This window comes from Scomber scombrus, chromosome 16, assembly GCF_963691925.1.
Source record: "Scomber scombrus chromosome 16, fScoSco1.1, whole genome shotgun sequence".
Lineage (NCBI taxonomy): Eukaryota > Metazoa > Chordata > Actinopteri > Scombriformes > Scombridae > Scomber > Scomber scombrus.
The window spans coordinates 22,205,993-22,226,906 of NC_084985.1; the positions used below are offsets into that span (position 1 = coordinate 22,205,993).

At 39.3% G+C, this 20,914-nt stretch overlaps 1 protein-coding gene across 1 annotated transcript; it reads left to right on the plus strand.

The window, feature by feature from the left end:
* Positions 1–78: 78 nt before the first annotated feature.
* Positions 79–17,024, plus strand: ldlrap1a (low density lipoprotein receptor adaptor protein 1a). Its single transcript, XM_062435770.1, has 9 exons — positions 79–268; positions 9,111–9,253; positions 9,456–9,568; positions 9,668–9,782; positions 12,354–12,426; positions 12,639–12,734; positions 13,608–13,726; positions 13,939–13,973; positions 16,070–17,024. The coding sequence occupies exons 1-9, from the start codon at positions 184–186 to the stop codon at positions 16,212–16,214; spliced, it is 924 nt and encodes a 307-aa protein (XP_062291754.1). The 5' UTR covers positions 79–183; the 3' UTR covers positions 16,215–17,024.
* Positions 17,025–20,914: the final 3,890 nt, after the last annotated feature.

The following is a 20,914-nucleotide window of genomic DNA, read 5'->3' on the forward strand; positions in this document are numbered from 1 at the left end:
AATGCAGCATTACTTCACTGCTGGGCTCGTTCACGTGTGCTGACCTCGTAAATAGCAGGATTTCTGACAGCACTGGAAGGCACCACAAGTCCATCCTCCCCATCAGCAGTCTGGTCAACAACATTTTCCCTGGAAGACTTCACCAGCAAACTTCACCGACTCTCTGCACTGTTAAACACCGACATGGATGCCCTAAGGTCGGCTGGGAGAGCTATTATCCGGAGCCCAAGTATGGCGAAACAGTCGTGGACTGCCGGCAAACACAGAAGTAAGAAAAAACCGTGTTAGCTTGAGAGAAAGAAGAAATGTAGAAAGAAGAGTTGTTTTTAAACTGTTTGCTCTTTCACCGAGCCGCAGTTGACTTTTTTGCCGCTGTGCCAATTTCACCTTAATTAGGGAAAACCACAACACGGTCGGTAAATATTCAGTTTATACGCTGAATTCACTTAAGTTTAGAGTTTTTACAGAAAAGCCAAAACCATAGTAACGCTAACATGTCGCTGACTGTCCAAACAAAGTTACAAAACAGAAGTTTGACATCTTTTTCACTGTCATTTACGCAGGTACGCCACAGTTAGTTTGACAATAAAGGGACATTGCATTTAAAAACGCTACATTAACAAGCGGGTTTGTTTGCTAATGTCAGGCGCTGTTTTGCTGGATAACTGTTCCGTCATGAGGTTTATTCTATTACAGGAATTTCCCGGAAATAAATGTTATTTTGGAAGCAGGCGGAAAAAAGTAGCACCGACAAAAACAAGAGAGGAAACATTCGACAGGGATTTTTTCCCCACTCTCTCGCCCTCCGTCGCATTTGTTTCATATGCTTAAAGACTTTTCTTTTTTACTGCACTGACCCTTAAATAGGCTTTCACGGTTTTCCTGAATCCTACTGTGGCCGGTGTAATAACTTACTTAGGCTAATTGTCTTGTTTTTTTAGATGTGTAGAGTCGACACCGCCTCCCCTCTCTCCTAAAGGAAAACAGCGGTCAGAATTTACAGTAAATTTAGTGCCTTGCTCAAGAGCTCTTCAACGGTTTGGGAGCTTGCCCATATAGCAACATTAACATTAAACTCTCTCTTTTTTAAGGCCACTCTGGTGCCCCATTGTGGGGACTCGAGGGCCACTTTGTAAGCTAAATCTCACTTGATCTTGGCTGTAAAGTTCTGGCGGAATGACCGGTGAGCTTTTTGAAAAAGTCTGAAAGCTTCCCCGCTCGTAACCAAGAGGACAAGGCAGGAATGCTGCAGGTCAGTCGGTGCAAGGACCCCGGAGGGTTCCAGGTTCAAGCTGCTCTCTTTTAAGTTCCTCCAGAAAAGCCCTTATAACACATATAGGGGTCATTGGATAAAACTGAGAGGATTACATGAATATCCCCCATTTGCTGCATGTAACTTTAGGAGGTCACCTGGAAAAATAATAATGCATTAGGAATTTGAGATACACTTTCACATGCACATGCACATGCACATGCACACACACACACACACACACACACACACACACACACACACACACACACACAGGAAGAGAGAGAGAGAGCCTTCCAGGATATTTCTGTGTCAGTGAATAAGGGGCAGATGTTAATGCTGTTACTTCTGCACAGCTATCAGTGGCTGAGGTTACATGGACTGACTCTTTTTTGTCTAAATGCACATAATCTGTAAGAATTAACTAATAATCCTAAAAGTGATCACATAATAGGATGAATAAAATGTGATGTGGCGTCCTGTTTTAAATGCTCCACAGTAAATGATCAGAAAGTTTAGTTGTGACTTACACAATACTACTACTACTCATTACTGCTGTATTTTTTAAAAGAAGTTGCAAATGTAAAAATAACTGAGCATTTAAATCCCTTATTTTCACTATTTTAATGTATTGTAGAAGTCATAAACCAACCCATTGTAGGCTAAATGTAGTGAAACTTCTTATAGAATCAGCTGTTTTATTGTGACTGAGGGTTCAAGTGAGGTATTTTGACTTTAACCAGACTCTTACTCTAATTATTACATGCATTAAAAGCTCCTAGTAACTGCAGCTATTGACCCACTTGTTGTAAAACTAGTGTATTGTAGTATAGATTACAGGGTCTCCTCTGGACTGCAGGGCACACATTCCTCACCAGCCCTGACCCATATCGCCCATGCCACACTTCGAGGTCTGATTCTGGCCTACGGGACCAAGTCTGGACTAGCCTACATTTCCGTCTATTCAGGGACCAAATTTTTTTAGACCAAGGACGTCAGGTGAGCGCAGCAAGCTGTGACCATGCAGGAGAGCCTTGTACTGTTTCACGCACTGCCTCTTTTAATAGAGCTCAATATTGCTTTGTCGCTCCTCTTTACATATCTGCACACTGCGAATTTGCATTTAATGTTCACCTTAACAACAAAGCTATTCAACCTTTATGAGCACCGGCCAATTTTGAAACGGCGAGGGGCCTTTCAGCTCTTTACCCACTTCTCTTGCTCTTCTTGCCATGCGTTGGTCGCCCTGGCCTAGACGACCCACAGCGGCACAGTGCCAGGTGTCAAGGACCAGCCAGAGGGTGCCTGTCTGCAGCAAAGAGACCTTTTTTTCTTTTCTTTTTTTTCTCTCCAGGCACTTCCTCAAATGAAGGTGCATGCAGTGTGCACAGTTAGGCAAATCACAGCCAGGATGGGAGTATTTCTACCCCATGAAGAAGCGGTTATTTCACATAAGTATGGCAATCCGGTTCAGCTCCGGTTTATGTCTCACTTTCCTCGTCTCTGCCTTGTGATGACATCTGAGAAGAGAACCGAACCAAATGGCAGGTAGTTGTAGTCACACGTTCCTCTATCGGACACACGTTACCAGTGAAAGTAAAAACCAGTTGGATTTTTGAATCCTCTTACCTGCTGGTGCCTGTTTCACATGCACCCAGAATAAAACACCACGTGGGGTCGATCTAGTTCTTTCTGATCGCAGTTTACCAGGTGTTATCTGATTTTGATAGGTTAGATTCAAATTATCCAGAGTAGACAGAGTAGAAGGGAGAAAAAAGCCCTGTTATCTCAGGAACACTGATGTAAGGTGAGTGAGGCACACACTGATTGTAGAGCTGGGTTATTAAACGTAAACATTAATGATTGATGAAAGCACAGGTTTTTTTAGGATGTATCTGCATTATTATGAAGAGGATCGACCAACTGAGTGATGGATATTCTTTGTACATTCATAATGTCTACCTACAACACACAGGTCCCCTCTCCCTTTTAAGTTAAGAGTCTGTACATTGAGTTGGAGCATTAAAAATGAAAAGAACAATATAACTATACAAACACTCTGGTGCTACAGGTGCAACAATTTGAAAGAAACTAAAGACACCAGCTTAATTCGTTAGGTTTAGTGCTGAGGTCATGATTTTAAACATAGACTTTATACACTTTGTTTTTTTATATATACATATATGTATATTTTTACTCTAGCATAGACATCTTTCTGCATTTCAAACTATAGTGTTTACAAGTTAGCTGTTTCAAAGCCTCATTCAAATTCAAATAATCTTTATTGGCATGACAGATCAAACGTCTATATTGCCAAAGTAGTACAGAGGATTATCAACATTGACAGATGATTACAATTAAATACACAATATGCAATTATCAACAAACATACAAATACAATATGGTAAAAGGCGAAAATAGCCTTTCATTGTCTCTTGTTTAAGGACCATTCAGTGGTCAGAGTTCAACATGTCTGTTTTGCATCGTAACCATTATGGAAGTTGAATTTTGTTCTCTTTATGCGCCTCAAGCTACAGGCTGATGAATGAACTCGGGGCTAAACGCCTCTGAAATGTTTGTTTAACTTTGCATCTGCAGAGACTTCCGCACTAACACACGTTATCACTTATTTGTTTATGTTTTTACCGCGTCACAGGAAACCCTGACATCCACTCAAGTTAATTTTGAGACTTTGGAACCTGGTTTTTGGAGCTGCATGAACGTAATTTAAGCAGTAATAGAACAGTGTTAAAAGTTGGGTTTACAAAAAAAGGAGAAAAAAAAGAGGTTATTTGGCACTCAGTTGTAGAGTGATACTGAGTTGTAGGGCCACAGTTGGCGGTTTCCACAGTGATTTCAGTGTTTGGTGTAGACACACAAATCAGCCTGGATGTAAATTGCTTGTCAGTTGGGCCCTTTTGGATCTAACAACCTTTTTTTTTTGTACACTTCGATACATTAAATGGAAACTTATGCTTCATTGTTGAACTTGATGGATGACTAAGAAGCTGAGGGCTGGTCTATTCTATTCTGTGTCTCTTTATACTTCTCTCTGTCTCTTCTATAAGACACCACCATCTGAAAAGTCCATTTTTTTTCCACACCTGGTAATTATTTTTCCTCTTGCTGCTCCCACATGGTGAGCTTGACTTGTATTTACAGTAAGGTCACCTACTTTTTACTCGGTCTCGGTCTCGGTGCACACAGCTGTTTCCATTCACGTGTCACTGTTGCTGACCTTTTGATCCCCAAAAACCCTCTTCTTTCTCAGGCTGAGCAGTGCCTGGTACCTGGCGACTGCCTGTTGTTCTGTTTTTCCAAGCAGTCTACGTCAAAACCGATCCAAAAATATGTACTGGCTTCAACTAACCACGCAGCCCAGAGCAGTGTGAAGGGATTTTACTGAACAGTCTGTAAAAGCTGCCATTAAAGCCACTTCAGTCAGTCTTAAAGAGCTGTTTGAAAGAATGAGACTCTTTGGAGCTTAAATGGAACGTTTTATTGATCTGTGTGTTTCTTTGTGTGTGTTGGTGTCAAGTATTTGCTGGCAATACCTAACTCAGTAATGTGTTTGAGTGATTCTTGATACATTTGTATCTACAGCATCAACACTGTCAAACATTTAAACAATTCCCTGTTCCACCCTCCTCATCCTGTACTTTCAACTTTACAGCTTTCAAAGTGAAGTTAGGGTGAAGTGATTTATGTTTGGGATGTTTACACCATGGGCTATGACTAGTTACTGGAACATTTTATTAGCGACAATAGCAGCATGTCTCTTAGGAAGGCAATGTCACCACTTTAGTCCAGATTTAAATATCTCAATATCTGTTGAATGGATTACCATGAAACCTTTTAAGGATATTCATGGACCCCAGATGTATCCCCTGACTTTTTCTCAAGTGCTTACCAACAGGCCAAAGCTTTTTTACACATCCAATGAAATATCTTAACCTCTACTAGATGAATTAGCACAAAATCTTGTCCAGGCATTCGTGGTTCTCAGAGGATGTATCCCTTTTTAACTTTGGTCATCACCTCTCTTATTCTGCAGTGCCACCATGCATGACGTTGACATTTATGGTTTTGAGTCGAATGTCTCAAAACTGTTGGATGGATCTTCACAAAACTGGGTACAGATATTCATGCCCCACTCAGGATGACTTATATCAGTTTTGGTGACCCCTTCCCTTTTCATTTAGTGCCTACATCACATCAAAGTTCATATTTGTCTCTTTTAACCAAATACCTGTGAAACTAACATTTTTCATTTAGTCTATTGTGCTTATTAGCAAATGTCGGTATGGTAACAGACTAAACCTAAGATGGGGAACATGATAAACATTATACCTGTTAAACATCAGCATTTTAGCATGCTGACATTAGCATTACGATCCAAGTAAAGTCTCACAGAGTTGCTAGCATGGCTGCAGTGATGTGATGCAGCTGTCCCTCAAAGCCTTCACAAAACCATGCAGACAGGCATATTTTATGTGTTAAGCTAGAATGTATTAAGCATCCTAAGATCCCAAGAGAAATTCAGGTTTAAACTAAACTTTAGGGTTTTCTTTCAGATGTTTAAAGACTGTTTCATTTTGTTGAAAATATTTTGGCATTACATTTTTAGTACACTGGATTACAGCCCTGTTTAAAATAATGTTTTTACTCCAGCAGCTTTAAACCCCCCCCCCCCCCCCCCCCCCCATCAGCCTTTAAAAATTCTCACTCCTCCTTCATTTGCAGCGTCTTTGCATGTGTGTGTGTGAACATGTGTCTGCATGAGTATGCGGTATGCGCTGCATCCCAGCAGAGGTGAACGCCAGCAGGATGAATTTCTAGGTAATGGTGATGTTTTTTCTGCTCTCGCCATCTCCCCTCCTTTTTTCACTCTCGGAGGAAATCTCTGTAAACACAGCTACGGGGTCAGGGCCAGCTGGCACCAGACAAAAACTGATAAGAAGCCACATGGAGGTAGCAGCTGTTCCTTCAGCAGTTACAGTTTTCTACACTCCTTGTTATTTTTCATCACACTATTATTTTATTTCTGCGAAAGTGAACACAGAAGTCAAGACAGGAATGCACTTTTTTGACAGACGTCTATGGCCTAGTTTGGGAGTGATCCGTTACGTTCCCTCCTAAAACGGAAAACCATACTATCCTCTTATCACAATATGTCAGAGTCCATGTACACTTGCTCCTAACTCTTTGCCTTATTATTGTGGAGCCCTATAAGTTGTTTTGGAGTTGAAATATTTACTTTACATCGACGGTACCTCTGACCTAGATACCCTGTTTTCCCCTCTCCTCTTCAGGGAGAGAGAGCAGATGAAATGCCTCAACTTCAAGTTCAACGAAGGCTGTTTAAATTCTCTCTGATTTTTTTTTTTTTTTTCTCAAGCTCTTTGAATTTTCTCACGACTAATGTTATTTATTTTGGAACATCAGCGGGAAAGGCAGGCTAATCTGTGCATCTCAAATTAAATATTTGATGTTTGTAACTACACCAGTGGGCACAAGAACATTTCCTGTTGATCAATAATTGACCCACTTTTCTCAGAATTGTTTCTTCTGGAACTTCCGGGTTGCAGCGGAGAAGGCATTTGGTTTTCTAGCTCCATGTTTAAATCGTATTTTTCTTTTCTGACAACTATCTGAGTCTTAACTGCCAACAGCACCAACGTTATGGCAGAAAATATGTCCAAATTAGGGAAACAAGCCAAGAAAGACTCAGCAGCAGAGAGTTCCAGAACTGGCGTAGCAGCAACATATATCTTGGATCTTCTTGAACAGCTCAGAGCAGCGCTAGCCACTTACTTCAAGACATCACTCGCAAATCTTGACAACAAGCTGGACAAGATCCAAGCAGTAGTCTCAGGCCACGGCCAGCGTGTAACTGGTCTTGAGTCTAATGTGAAGGACGTCTGTCAATGTCTGGAGCAACCCAGCTCAGGGCTGGGTTAGACTTAGGTCAGGAAACTCACTTACATGACTCTGACTAATGGCTAAATACTGGGTGGGAAAGTTATTTTAATGCTAGAGGTACAGCTATCCTTATCAATAGAAACATTCCTTTTTATCAGATAAAAATAGACATGTTATTATCGTTTCTGGCAAATGTTCCATTAAGTCAGTGATTTTTGGCCAATGTGTATGCACCTAATATTGATGATCTACAATTTTACAATAGTTTTTTTTTCTCAACTCCTTGATCTCAATTGTTATTCTCTAATTCTCAGAGGGGATTTCAATTGTTACTTGGATGCAGTGTCCCCTAAGCCACCGCTCTCAGCAAATCTGCTGGTTAAGTCAAATAAATTCTTGTCAATTATAGCCTTTCTGATCCATGAGGGTTTTTATAATGTCCAGGAATAGAATACATTTTCTTCTCCTACATCCACCACACACATACTCGAATAGATTATCTTTTGTAGATAATTTATTAATTTCAATTCACGCAAGTACAAAAGTAGTATTATTTAAGATTGCGTACCCCTTGTTCTTCTGCTGGCTTTTCCAGACGTTAAGTGTACAAGAAAGCACTGGAGACCAGATCCATTGCTGTTCACAGATGACACACTTCTCTACACACATTAAAACATTTTTAAGCACCAATAAAACACTGGATGTGTCCAATAAAACAGTTTGCGAGGCCATAAAAGAACATTAAAAGGTGAAATTACATCATTTGCCGCATATAAAAGACGTATTCAAAGCAGAAACAAACTGAAATTGTTAATCAGATTTTGAACATAGATAAATTTACATTCCCCTTCATCTGAACTTACAAGAAACGTTTAAAACTTCAGACAGAATTTAATCTTCGCTTTCACCAAGTTGAACTTCAATTACTTCAGGGTAGAAGTCATTTTTATGAACACACCGAAAAGGCAGGCAGACTCCTGGCCATCATCTGCATGGGTTAAAGGCAAAGCAACTTATTGCTGGAGTACAGACACATAATGAGTATATGACATTGGATTAGAAAGTGATTAATGAGATATTTAGAGCTTTTTACTCAAATGTATATACTTCAGTTTGTACAAGTAGACTTAAATATCATGGTGAACTTCTTAACTAACCTTGACATACCATCCCTTTCTCAAGACCTGAGATATACCGATCACCCAGGAGGGAATTGCTGCACAATTATTATCTGTGCAATGGAGTAAATCTCCATCCACGCTTTTTGTTTAAAGAACATTTTCTTTTATTATGTTTAGTGTTTTCTGACTCTTTCAACTCAGGGACACTCCCCTCTATTCAACCAGGCTGGTATCTCTCTGTTGCTGAAATAAGATAAAAACAAGTTTTATCTGAGTGGTCCCTCTATCTTTGTCCTTTCATTGGAAAAATAGATTAACTCTCAAGGTTCCTGTATTTTTCCAGTGTCTTCCCATTCTAATCCCATAATCATTTTTAAGGCCCTCTTTAGGAACTCTTTAATTATATCCTATATTTGGAATGGTAAACATCCTTGGTTACAGAAAGCATTCCTTCAAACACCCAAGCAGGCAGGGGTGATGGTTCTTCCTAATTTTCAATGCTGTTACTGGGCAGCAAACGTTTGGTATCGGCAACACAACTTTTTTTAGATTTTTACAAGTTTGGCGTTACATACAGTGTTTAATGTACCTCCATAAACCCCCAGTCAGTCCTGTTGATATATGTCTCTGTGTTTTCCCCACATCAAAAGGTATTATGTCTAACCTTTATGACCTTATTTCAAAATGACCAATTATAATTAACTTTTATACATTAAATGAGTGGACGTCCAAATCAAATACTCGAGTACTCACGTGCATCCCTGTTAAAAAGACCTTTTTGAAAGAAATGTTTTTGTTTGTTTTTTTGTCTGCAGAGCTTCCAGAAAACTGGACTGACACAAGGGAGACCATCTTAGAGGGCATGACCTTTAACATCCGTCACCTCGGCATGACCCTCGTGGACCAGCCCAAAGGAGAGGAGCTATCAGCAGCAGCAGTAAAGAGGATCGTCGCCACGGTGAGAGCTGACAGTTGTCACTCACGATGTTGACGTCATTTAGTCAACACCATAATACCATTATGGTGTTTGTTGCAGCTGTTTGATTACTTCTTACATGAAATTTTTTTTTGTTCTACTGTGAATTGTACCTGTTTCCTTAGTTCAACACATTATGGTATTTGACCATTTTCTTCTCTTTATAATTGTTTGTGTGTAACAGGCTAAAGCCAGTGGGAAGAAGCCTCAGAAGGTTGCTCTTAAGGTTTCTCCTCAGGGAATAGTCCTGTACGATAGTTCGACCAATAAACTCCTGGAAAACGTCTCCATATACAGGTATGTGCAGAGCAGCTCATAAATACCACCACTTACCTTGTGAACTATGTTTCTTGATGTCTTTGTATGTGTGTCTAACCTGTCACCTCTGGCCTACAGAATATCTTACTGCACAGTGGACAAACTGCATGATAAAGTGTTTGCTTATATCGCGCAAAACACCCTCAATGGGACCCTGGAGTGCCATGCCTACCTCTGCTCCAAGAGGAAAGTGGTGAGTAGTGTGACTGCTGGATCAGTGTTTTTATGTTTTATTAGAGATGCAGCACAGTGATTTTTTTCTTCCTTTTTCTTCAGTCATGATCAGCTCTCTCTGCATTTCTAACTCAAACTTACTGCCTCTTTTCCTCTGTTGTTTGAGAGGATGCATGTAATCATTTATCCTGTAACCGTGTTCCTCTTCAGTGCATTTCTGACACCATAGCTTTTCCTGCACCTCACCCTCCATCCTGAAGAGGAAACCCTAGAAGCCAAGCTCCTCAAACCATCTGTCATCTTCCTGTGTCTTACTGTGTGTCAAAAAACAGAAGGGCACTTTTCCTCTCATCTTACCTGCTTCTACACTCATCCTTTTTTTCTCCCAGGATAACATGATAACTGCCCTTCTTCCTTACTACTTGCTTCTCAGGTTGACCTCTTGTTGTCCTCTACTATTGCAGCTCTTAAATTCCAGTACTGAAAACTTTGATATGCTATTGGAAATGACTTGCATTGCCCACCTTTCTAAACGGCCCTTTACTTTAGTCTCCATGAAACTGATACATGGTAAATCACCTTTTCTCAGCACTGCGTGTACTGAAATGTTTAGATTACCTGGTGTAATACCTTAATATTTTCTATTACAGCTCAGTTTCAGTGTGCAGAGTAGAAGGCAAAACTGGCTACAATAATCCCTAATGTATCATTTCACTTTTTGTCTGAGGCATCCAGCCCAGTGGATGCTCACCCCTCAATGAGTGCCACTATTAAACATAGAGAGCCATATATGTAATCTTCTCCTTTCAGTCAGCTACCTCTCAACTATCCAATCCAGTGAATATAAATTACATCTGATTATCACACATCAGAAGTGGGTGTTGGACAGAGCATCAAGGCAGTTTGACTTCCATCCATATTTAAAGACCTCATCAAGTTTGTGGTCAAACCATAAACTATTTATTGGTAATTCCAAATTTACATGAAGGGTTTGGTTATATTGTGGCATTATCACGGGAGGTGATTTATATAATAATTATACTCTGAAGCCTTTTGCAGATCTTTGTCAAGAATATAATTTACAAGTATCTAGTTATTGTCTTATCTAGTCTATACAATACATTGCTTTAAAGCCAGTAGGAAAGGAAGTAGGAAAAAGGCTTGAATGTTGTATATATACTCCAAACTGGTATCAAGGGACATAAGGATTCAACTTATTCAATTCAAATTGCCCCCTTGATGTTTATTTAGACTCAAGCTGAGAGGAAACTCCCCATGCTGGAGGTGCTGGGGGGAGGGCACTCTGCAGCACTGTCTATGGGAATGCTCAGTGATAAAAATGTTCTGGAGAACAGTCCATGATTGTGTCCTGAGGATTGTAGGTACACAATACCCACACTAAGCAAACTTTCAAAGTTCAACGTAGCTTTACTTTTAAAGAATGGAAATTGCCCCAGCCTCCTACAGTGTGTGCATGCTACCAGCTTGTAGGAGTTAACTCTTTTGAGAAACTCTCTAATAGGCTGGTACACAAAGTATGTAAAGAAATGGAAACATTTCCATAATCATATAAATGGTTCTTATATCAAGGTCCAGGACTTGATTTCCACTGACAAACATAATGCTTATATTGATTCATATTTGTTCTGTTTTTTTCTCGTCTCTTGACATTTCTGTGGTTTCTGTTGATTTGTTTGTTTGGGATTCTCTGATGGCTAATCTATGCCTTTGATAACGCTCCATGGACCAATTTGCCACTAATATAGTATGAGCACTCCTTTTATAAGCTAACATGATGTGTGTAAAATGGGAGATCAATATTTGTATATCTTGTTGATGCTTATACAAAAGAAACAAAAGTGCAGCTTTGAGAATATTTGATACAAGCACCATTTGCATAACAGTAAATGCGTGCCCCAAAAGGTGATTCTGTTCTCACAACTCTTGATACAAGCATCAAAATGCAATATGGTTTTAAAAATACCACAATAATAACTCCTTACTGTTGTTCATCATCTTTTTTTAACCACCATCTATCAAATAATAAGTTCACAGATGCAGTCATTTAGTGAGGATACAAGTTACAAGACTGAAAATAAATTCAGTCTGTTTACTGCTGAAAATATGTGCAATTGTACATTTGGGAAATGCACATTTTCCGACGCAAAAACAAATGCTGTTTTTGTTTCATAACACACATTTTTTTCTCTTCATCTGTTCTTTTTAGTAAACATCCTGTTGTGTCCTTTAACATGTGAGACTGATTGTAGGCTCAAATGTTTTAGATATTTGCATACTTTTACACAATAAATTAGCCAATAACTCGCAATACTGTGAGCAGAAGACTTAAGTGCACTCATTGTCTGCTGTTGTTACATTTTTTGCAAACCATGCTTCAGTTGTGTGAAAAGAACCAGAAATCACATAGAGTTAACAAAATGCATTTTATCACTGCATTTGTAGACTTCGAACACTGTTGACAGAAGTTCTTGAAATAATTGGAGATAAACAGTAAGCAGCCACTGTAGTGAAATCCTTCTCTTTTTCAGCCATGATCTTTTATAAAGTGTATTTTTCTTCTGTTCTCCAGGCTCAGGCTGTAGCTTTGACAGTTGCCCAGGCCTTCACAGTAGCTTTTGAACTCTGGCAAGTGGCCAAGGAAGGTATGAATCACCCTTGTCACCCTTCCAGCCCTGGAAATGACACATACTCTATCTCACATAAACACAATCTATGGAGGAGTGTTTTTTTATCAGTGTCTAACACTACTGTTTGTACTGAATCAGCCTTGATGCATCAAGGACATAGATATCTGCTTGTGAACGGGTCTTAACCTGCTTGTGTTATGTCTTTATGCATCTCTTCTACATTCTAGAGAAAGGGAAGAGAATCAAGTCTGGTTCAGCTGGAGAGACCAGCAGTAGTTCCCATTCAGAGAGATCCAACAGCTTGGGGAGCTTGAAAGGGACAGGTAATAACCCAGTGTTTTAGGCCATGTTGACTTTAAAAAAAAAAAAATGTTTTATTGAATTGTTTGGTAACATTTTGATTCCCCTATCTAATAAATGGTTTATAACACATTATAATATATTATTAAGCAGACATAAGGGCATTTTAGGTGTTTATTCATGCACAGTGTTTGTCAACTTCTCCTATGAAGACATTTTTTGTATTATGACAGCTGTGTTAACTTGCTACATTACCATGGTAATGTTGGCATTCAATTCAAAGTAAAGGTGAATCTAAGTACAGTTTAGCCAGGAAAGTTGACCCAACTCAAACCTTTGGTGGGGACTCAGAGGCAAAACAATAAGATTTAAAAGCACCCATACAGACTGTGTACAATCCGTAATTGAATACCTACAGACAATCCCATCAAATATGTCCGCAAAATGTGCCAGCATGTCTGTCTTAGACATTTTCATGATGGAAATTATAAGAACTTTAAGTGCAGCAAATTGACAATACAAATACAGAGCCAGTGCCAGCACCAACCTACCCCCAAACCTCTAACCCCATGGCTGCACAAAAGAAACTCACTGAATTGATCAATACAAATAAAACTATGCAGTTGTGAATATTCCTCCTCTAGTATTTCATACATAAATGTAAGGGGGGGAAAGGGTTGGGATGAAACCTTTTGATTTAGGATTAAGGACCTTTCTTCTAGTTGAGCCCTCAGGCCAAACTTTACAACATCAGTCTTTTCTTGCATGTGAGGAGCATTACAGCCTCTAGCACAGCTTCACACTTTTAATCTCGCAAACAGCTTCTTTTACTTTGAGTCTACACAGATCATCTGTGTAAACTAAAACAGTAATGGATTGTCATTTCTTGTCACAAGATGTTGCCACAGACAACCTGCTGGACTTTGAGGATAGTGTGAATGTGGTAGTGGAGACCAACGGGAATGTAGAGGAGGATCAGTTGGACAACCACAGGCCGAACAACAACCCCGCCTGGGTAAGATCTTCAACTATGGCTCTCTGTTGCTAAATATAACGAGAACTAGAGGTCATAAAAATGTTGTTTTTTTAAGCATGTTTTCAGTGGTTAGCCAGCCTATATTTACAGGCAACCACAATGTTAGACTGTATAAGAATAGCTCGACTCTGTTACATCACTTTCTGTTCCCTGAGGGTACATTAAGTCAAGATTCATTCTTTTTCTTGCAGGAAATAGAAGATGGTTTGGACGAAGCCTTCTCCAAGTGAGTACAATTTTTTACAATTACATATTTTTTCTGTTAATATGTTAAATGAATCCTTGTTGATTCTCCTTGCTGCTTGTTTGACATAAAATGCCCTGTCACCAAAATCTGCCCTTTCAATATATGGTAGTTTATTCTTACACTGTTTAGCTCTACAGTGCCACTCACTGGTGATTTGTGTGTACTGCACTGTGCAAATCCTCCTGTTTCTTGATTCTATAGAAAAGCAGGAAACGGAGGGGGAGTAAAAACAATCAGTACGATCAATGAGAAATCATTTGGTTTGATAGCAGAGCTTTATACTGTCCTCAATCTATTTGTTTGTGTCTCTAGCTGTGCTCTGGATAGCTATGGTTCATTTCCAGGTAAAGTTGAGCACCACTGTCAGATGTTACAAGCATTACTTAGTGTAGTAGTCCTAATTACTAACCTAACCTTAATCCATACCATCCAATAATAAACCCAACAACAGTTTCAGAGGTCAGTAATGTTAGTCTTTGCTGTCATCAATAGTGTGAAATAACTTCCTTCCTTTCTTGCCTCCCAGATGGAATAATTGTTGTTCAGAAAAGAAGTATTGAATTTCTGTCAAAGTGAAAAATGTCATCCTCTCTACTCATCTCATCCTCACCATTAATTTCTTTTTTTTTCTCCTGATATTATTTCTGTGATATATATGCAGTAGTGTGTGTTTGTGTGGATGGTCTGAAGTAGTGGGAATAACGTGACTCCAGTTCACAGAGAGGGCTTTGTTGTGCAATTTTGTTTTATGTTGGTGGTGGCTGGCGTAAATGTGGAACAGTGGGTCACTTTAACTCAGATAACACCACTTTATCACATGCAACTCAAGTAAGCTGAATGTGTGGAAGTAATCCTGATGACCTTTACTCAGACTTTAGACTATACATTAGACAAACATAAGCTAAAGCCTGTTTGGAGCCAAAGCAAGGGACGTGATTGAGAACACATCAAGGTTTTAGTTACATAAACATGTCTGGGAGGATGAGCTGCTGTTTAGGCAATATTACAATCAGTAGCTGACGGGAAGAACAGATTAGCCTGACGTCCAGAAAAGGAGGAGAGAGGTAGGAGATGTAGTGCTATAGGTAGCAGAAAGACATCAAGCTTTCCTGTCACTAACTTAAAATGTAGTTAAACTGAATGGTGATATGAGCTTGCTTGACTTATAAAAAGACATTTATTGTTTCCCTTTTTTGTTTGTTTTTTAATTTACCCATTTATTCATTTGACCCCTTAGTAGTCTGACTTGTTAGGGAGAAGAGGGTAAGACTTCAAACTTTTGTTCATCCCAGGTTTTTCTTTTATTTAATTTTTCCTTCGTGAGATATATTGTAAAATGTATCAGAGCTTTATTTTTCTCTTCCAAGCAATTACAGTCAATTGGACCAATATGCCCATTTGAGAACCAGAACAGACATTGATCTTAATAGTCATAGAGCTCTGGAAGTAATAATGACATGTTCATTATGAATCCTCATGGAGCAAAAAAGATGAATCGGTCATAATAAAGCTTTGATCTTTGGTTCCTTTTTCTTTTCTTTTTTTTACATTTTAATAACACCTCCCTTTAGAGAGGTTTTTGATATTGCACAGAGTAACACATGTTCATCATCAACCATTAGGGCCTCTTTTCAGTCCCGTAGTCATAACATTATTCTTCTGTTCTTAGAGCTAGTGGTGTTCTTTATTGTATTTGTAAAATAGTCCCATGAAAAGACCAAAATCAACAATGAATTCATTGCCTCAGTGAACATGGGCACCTGTAGTTAATTGTGAGTCAATCCCATGTATCCACAGAATCTGTAAAGATAGTAGCTAGTGCACCAAATCTGCTACATTTGTTTAAAGAAATACAACCATATGTGTATGAGCTATTTTTTTATAGATTTTAAGTAGGAACGTTATTGGCTTGGGGCTGGGTCATAAAAAATGCTTTTTTGGGGGGATTATTTGACAACAAGAAAAAAATGACTAAAAACAGCCTTATTCTTTTAAAGTTCAAAATTATTGAAAGGGGAACAGGGCTCTTTTTGAGTTTTTTCTATTTATTGATCCTTCCTCCTCTGTCTCCTCAGACTGGCAGTGTCGCGTACTAACCCCCAGGTCCTGGACATTGGGGTGACGCCCCAAGACTGGCTCACTGAACCCGACTGGGACAGCACCAATGGAAACACTCCCAACAACCTCAGCCAGTTTGGAGACGATACATTCGGCTTCTGACCACCGCTACACATCAGATGGAGAGAGAGAAAACAATTAAGGGGAAGAGGGGTGCCTTTATGTCTTTCTATGAATTACCACGGCATCACTGTGCATTTACATGAGGCTGCAGTAAGTCCATAAGGGAATAAGTGTAAAGCTGTGAGATCAAGTTTGGCCTCTTCAACTGGTTGTACTCTTCACATGGACAGTGCTTCCCTCTTTGGGGAACTAGCACGGGCTGCTGGCCCTGCACACCAAAGCAATAATAGCATCCCTTAAGGTTACTACATCTCTCCTGTTATTACACTGCAAACATCCCTACAAACATATGTCCACCAAGTCATCTTTTGTCAGCATTTTTTGTCTTTTGTTTACTTTAATTTCTCTGTTTCAGTAGTGTTTGTCATCATAATCAGTATTTTGTATATGTGTCTAGTTATAATTTATAGTTTTATAATTATTTTTTTTATGGATGAAGACAAGAGTAGGATTTAATACAAACTGATGTACATACTGTATCAACAGGCCTTTAACAACAGCAGGACAATCAGGTACACTATATCTCTTCAGTTAAAAAAGAAAGAAGTGTCAAATCCAGTGAGGATTTGACACTAGCACCACCATGGATGTAAACTGAAGATTGATCAGACATCACATTTTAGACAAAACAATCTAGTTTATTTATATGAAATCTTTACGCCAGCTTATTCAAGACATGTTGTTACAGGCGTTACTTCTTCACTGCAGTGTAACAGTGCTCTCTTGAATGAAGCCCAGATGTGTTCACATACCATTGTGGCCATTTCAATGTACACTATAATCTACCAGCATTATACAGATTAAAATATATATTCATGAATAAAAAATGAACCTTTGTTATATTTGTAATTTATTAAGCTTACAATGCCTGGAGTCACTTACCAGCAGTATGTTGAATAACAATGTCCATTTAGTAGCTGTTATGGAGCTTTTTGTGGGTAGACTTCAAATCCTTGAATGGCCAGCACTGTCTCCAAACCTAAAACCCAATACGCTGGTTTGGGACTGGACTGAAGGGTGAAAGCCACACAACCTGCAATCGCCAGTTCTGGGAACTTCTAACAGTGCTTATTATTGAGTTTTATGTCATTTGGCACAATAATGTATTCTGACATGTACTTTGTAAAAAATAGTTTGACATTTTGAAAAAACCTATTCAGCCTGGCTAGCTGTTTCAGATAAGGTAACCAGTACCCAAAACATACTGTAAAAATGACACATTGTTGTTTTATGTGTGGGTGTAGTCTGCCGGAATATTTCTTGGCTCAGAGTGCTAGCTTCCTCAAGTGTGACCAGTGGATACTCCAAAAGGTCCCACAGCTCCCAGCCAAGATATAGTACATTGTATCACCCCACATTAAAACAAAAAGTGTTTTTCTTTTTTTGGTACAGATTAATCAAACAAGATACAGCTCTTGACTGGAAGGTCTTTTTTTTTCTTTAAAGCTGGTGGTCAGCCATTTGTAAATAGGAATGCTGGATTGGGCCATGGTGGGATCTGAGTTTATCAGGGAGTCACTCATGGCTGCTTGGTGCTGCTTCTCATTGTTGTTCTGAAGTTTAAAAGACAATGAAATAGAGTCCTCTAAATCCGAAGTTGTTTGCTGTCCCAACAAATCTTCAGAATCCAGTTTGGTTTTTCTTGTAAATTTATTATGGGAGCAATTTAAGAGACCACAAGATCTGCAAGTGTAAGATAAATGTAAAATGTTAACATTTTTCCTTGTTACACTGCATTTGCCCGATCCATTGCCTTCTTTCGGCGTGTTCATCATCTTAGCATACGTTTCACTTTCAACATGCGTTGCGCTCATTGCAGTTTTCAGAGAACCCCTCACCTCAGCCGTAAGACAGAATGAGTGTATTTCAGGTTTTAAAATCAATTCAAAAAATCGGTCTATATGCACATGACATCTTGTCATATCTACCAAATCCTTCACCCTCCCTCCCGTCAGTCCACAATCTGATTAATAGCTTTTGCAAGGTTTCTGGCTACGTTGTTACTGGTCTAAGTCCACGATACTGCCTCAGAGCCATTTCAACAGGGATGCTGAGATTGGGGCATTAGCTGTGGCCATGAAAACTAGATTATTTAGCTGGAAAGACAGAACAAAATAAATTATCAGTAAACTATTGGCTCAGTCTGATCACTCAGACCTAGAAAAAGCACAAATCACATCAAGCTCAATCAAGGACATCATCTGGGCCGGCTGTGGTTCAGGACGTTGAGCAGGTTGTCCACTTATCAGAAGGTCGGTTGTTTCAATCCCTGGCTCTTCCAGTCTGTATGTCAAAGTGTTCTATGGCAAGATACTGAACCCCAAATTGCTCCTGGTGTGTGAGTGTGTGTTTGAAAATAAGAATGTGTATTAGAAACACTGTAAAGCGCAATATCGCTCTTGATGAGCTTTGTGATTAGTGTTTGAATGTGTGTGTGATTGTTTGTGCGTATTGTTTGTTGTTGGCATTTGTTGCAAAGACCTGGTGGTTGGTAGAAGTAGCATATAAATGCAGTCCATTTACCAAATTCAGTCCACCCCATTCCATAAAGCCCGTTCTCCTTTCCTGCAGCTCATCCAGACCTGATTCTTCTCTAGACCACCTCACTCACTGAGATCTTCCCAATCCCAATATGACAACTAAAAAAAAAAACACAAAATGCTTGCTCAACACTGCATATCATGACTCCTACTTTTGTCACTTGGACACACAGGTGGATACTTGCATCCACCGATGGTAAAGAATAATACATTTTTTTAAATGAAGGAAAGAAAAATAAATCCATAAATGGATCTTGTGGTGAGATTATTTTCACAACTATTGTTGGAATGGTTACTTTGGTTTGTAAGAATTCAAGTTATCTTGAGTCAAAGTGAAATGTTTGTCATATGCCTTAGTTGTTACAAGTATCCTCCTAAATGTCGTATTAAGCCCTAGACCACCTGCTGTTTGATGCAAGAGTTTGTATTCCTTCATCAATTTCCCAGTAGGTGTTTATGGTCTCCACCCTGTAGTCACAATTATAAGGTTACTGTGTGTAATCTCAGTTTCCAATTGTTTTTCACATATAATTTGCTCCAATGTTTCTGTTATCAAGATGGGCTTAAGTCAACTTCTGACAAGTGTTCAGGTGCTTTCTGTTATTTGAATTCACCTTTGGGACACCTTGATCTGTTAATGTGTAAGAGTAGGTGCAGTTTGTTTTACCAGCAGCAGGGGGCAGCCCTGTATTTTCCAATGAAGTGAAGACAACACAGTACCATTAAGATGACTACTAGCTGAGTCTCTGGGAGTATCTGATGCTGGTCACATCTTCTCTTGACTAAGACAATCATCCGTACTCTCCATTGCCAGGCGATGATGTTACAACATGTATAATCATTTCCATTAAACCCGTCCTGCTTTGTTGTATGACAGTGACAGTGTAGCTCAATACATGCAACTTAATTAGCTCTGAGAGGTTGTCTTGAGGGGGTAAAACCAAAGGATTCTTTGTTTCAGACTGGTCTATAAACCATCAGCAAGAGGATGGCAGGGTAGGTGGACACGGGCACTAGGGTTTAGCCTGTCTGGCTTCCACATCACAGCTGCCACACACACACACGTTTCATGCCACGTTCTGTATTCGACTCGTGTGTGTGAACAGGACTCTGGAGGGCTGAAAGTCACGCGGTCTCCCCCCTTTCTCTCTCTAACAGGCTCTGGCTCAGTGAAGCAGGCACTTTTTTACAATTCGTCCTGACAAGCTTACTTAACCACCTGCATTATTTAACAGTCTTTCCTCAAAGGGAGCTCCAACTCTCTGTCTCACTCGCTGTAAGTTTGATGAAAGCATGCACGCTGAGATACAGCCCAACAGAAGTCTCCTCTCTGTCAGAAAAGGGACAAATACTGTAGGTACATAGACACTTCTATAGCAAAGAGAGCAAAAGTCTTGAAATGAGTTTTAGCAAGGTCAAGTAGTTGAGAATGGATAAAACAGGATGAATCTGAGGTATATTTAAGGCAAACTGACTGACAGTCCATTTTAAAACCTTCTGTGTTTACCTTTTGTGTTAATATACTCGCATTGAGAAAGTAATGTATTACATTTTTATCCAAAACCATAGCATTTAAACCTGTGAAAACAAAGCCCTTAGCAAAAATTCAGGCACTCTCTGCATGTTTTTCCATCTTCTTTACATCTAGTATAACTGACACTTTAATGTTCATTATCTATTTCATCTATAGAGAACAGAAGACAATTCCAGCAGTATTCCTTCTCATCTTGCAGAGTGTAGGGCACAGAGGAAGAAACACACAGTGTGAATATGAATGTATATGATTAAAAGAATAGTTCAACACTGGGTTTTATTTGCTTTCCTGCCAAAAGTTAGATGAGAAGATTGGCTTTCACTTTCCGTGAAAGTAAGCCAGATGATGGTCAGTTCAGCATATGACATCCAAATGTTTAAAAAAAATGAATTCATAAAGTCCCAGGATAAGCGTGAGTTTTTGGTCAAGCTAAAACAGTTTTTAGTTCTGTTTAAATCAACAACACAGCTTGAAGTTGAAGTCAATGTCCAAGTCCCAATAAGTGCAATACCACTGACAGTCACTAAGCACTGGTTTAAAAAAATCCCTGGTTTAATAGACCCCCAATAGACTCCTATTCAAAAAGCTCAACTTCCCTTATGAAA

What these genes read in the sequence shown, in the direction of transcription:
- ldlrap1a (XM_062435770.1), top strand. Translation starts at nt 184, where the DNA reads ATGGATGCCCTAAGGTCGGCTGGGAGAGCTATTATCCGGAGCCCAAGT. An exon ending in CTGGCAAGTGGCCAAGGAAG is followed by an intron (nt 12,427 to 12,638) that starts GTATGAATCACC and finishes TCTACATTCTAG; the next exon opens with AGAAAGGGAAGAGAATCAAG. An exon ending in GGGGAGCTTGAAAGGGACAG is followed by an intron (nt 12,735 to 13,607) that starts GTAATAACCCAG and finishes TCTTGTCACAAG; the next exon opens with ATGTTGCCACAGACAACCTG.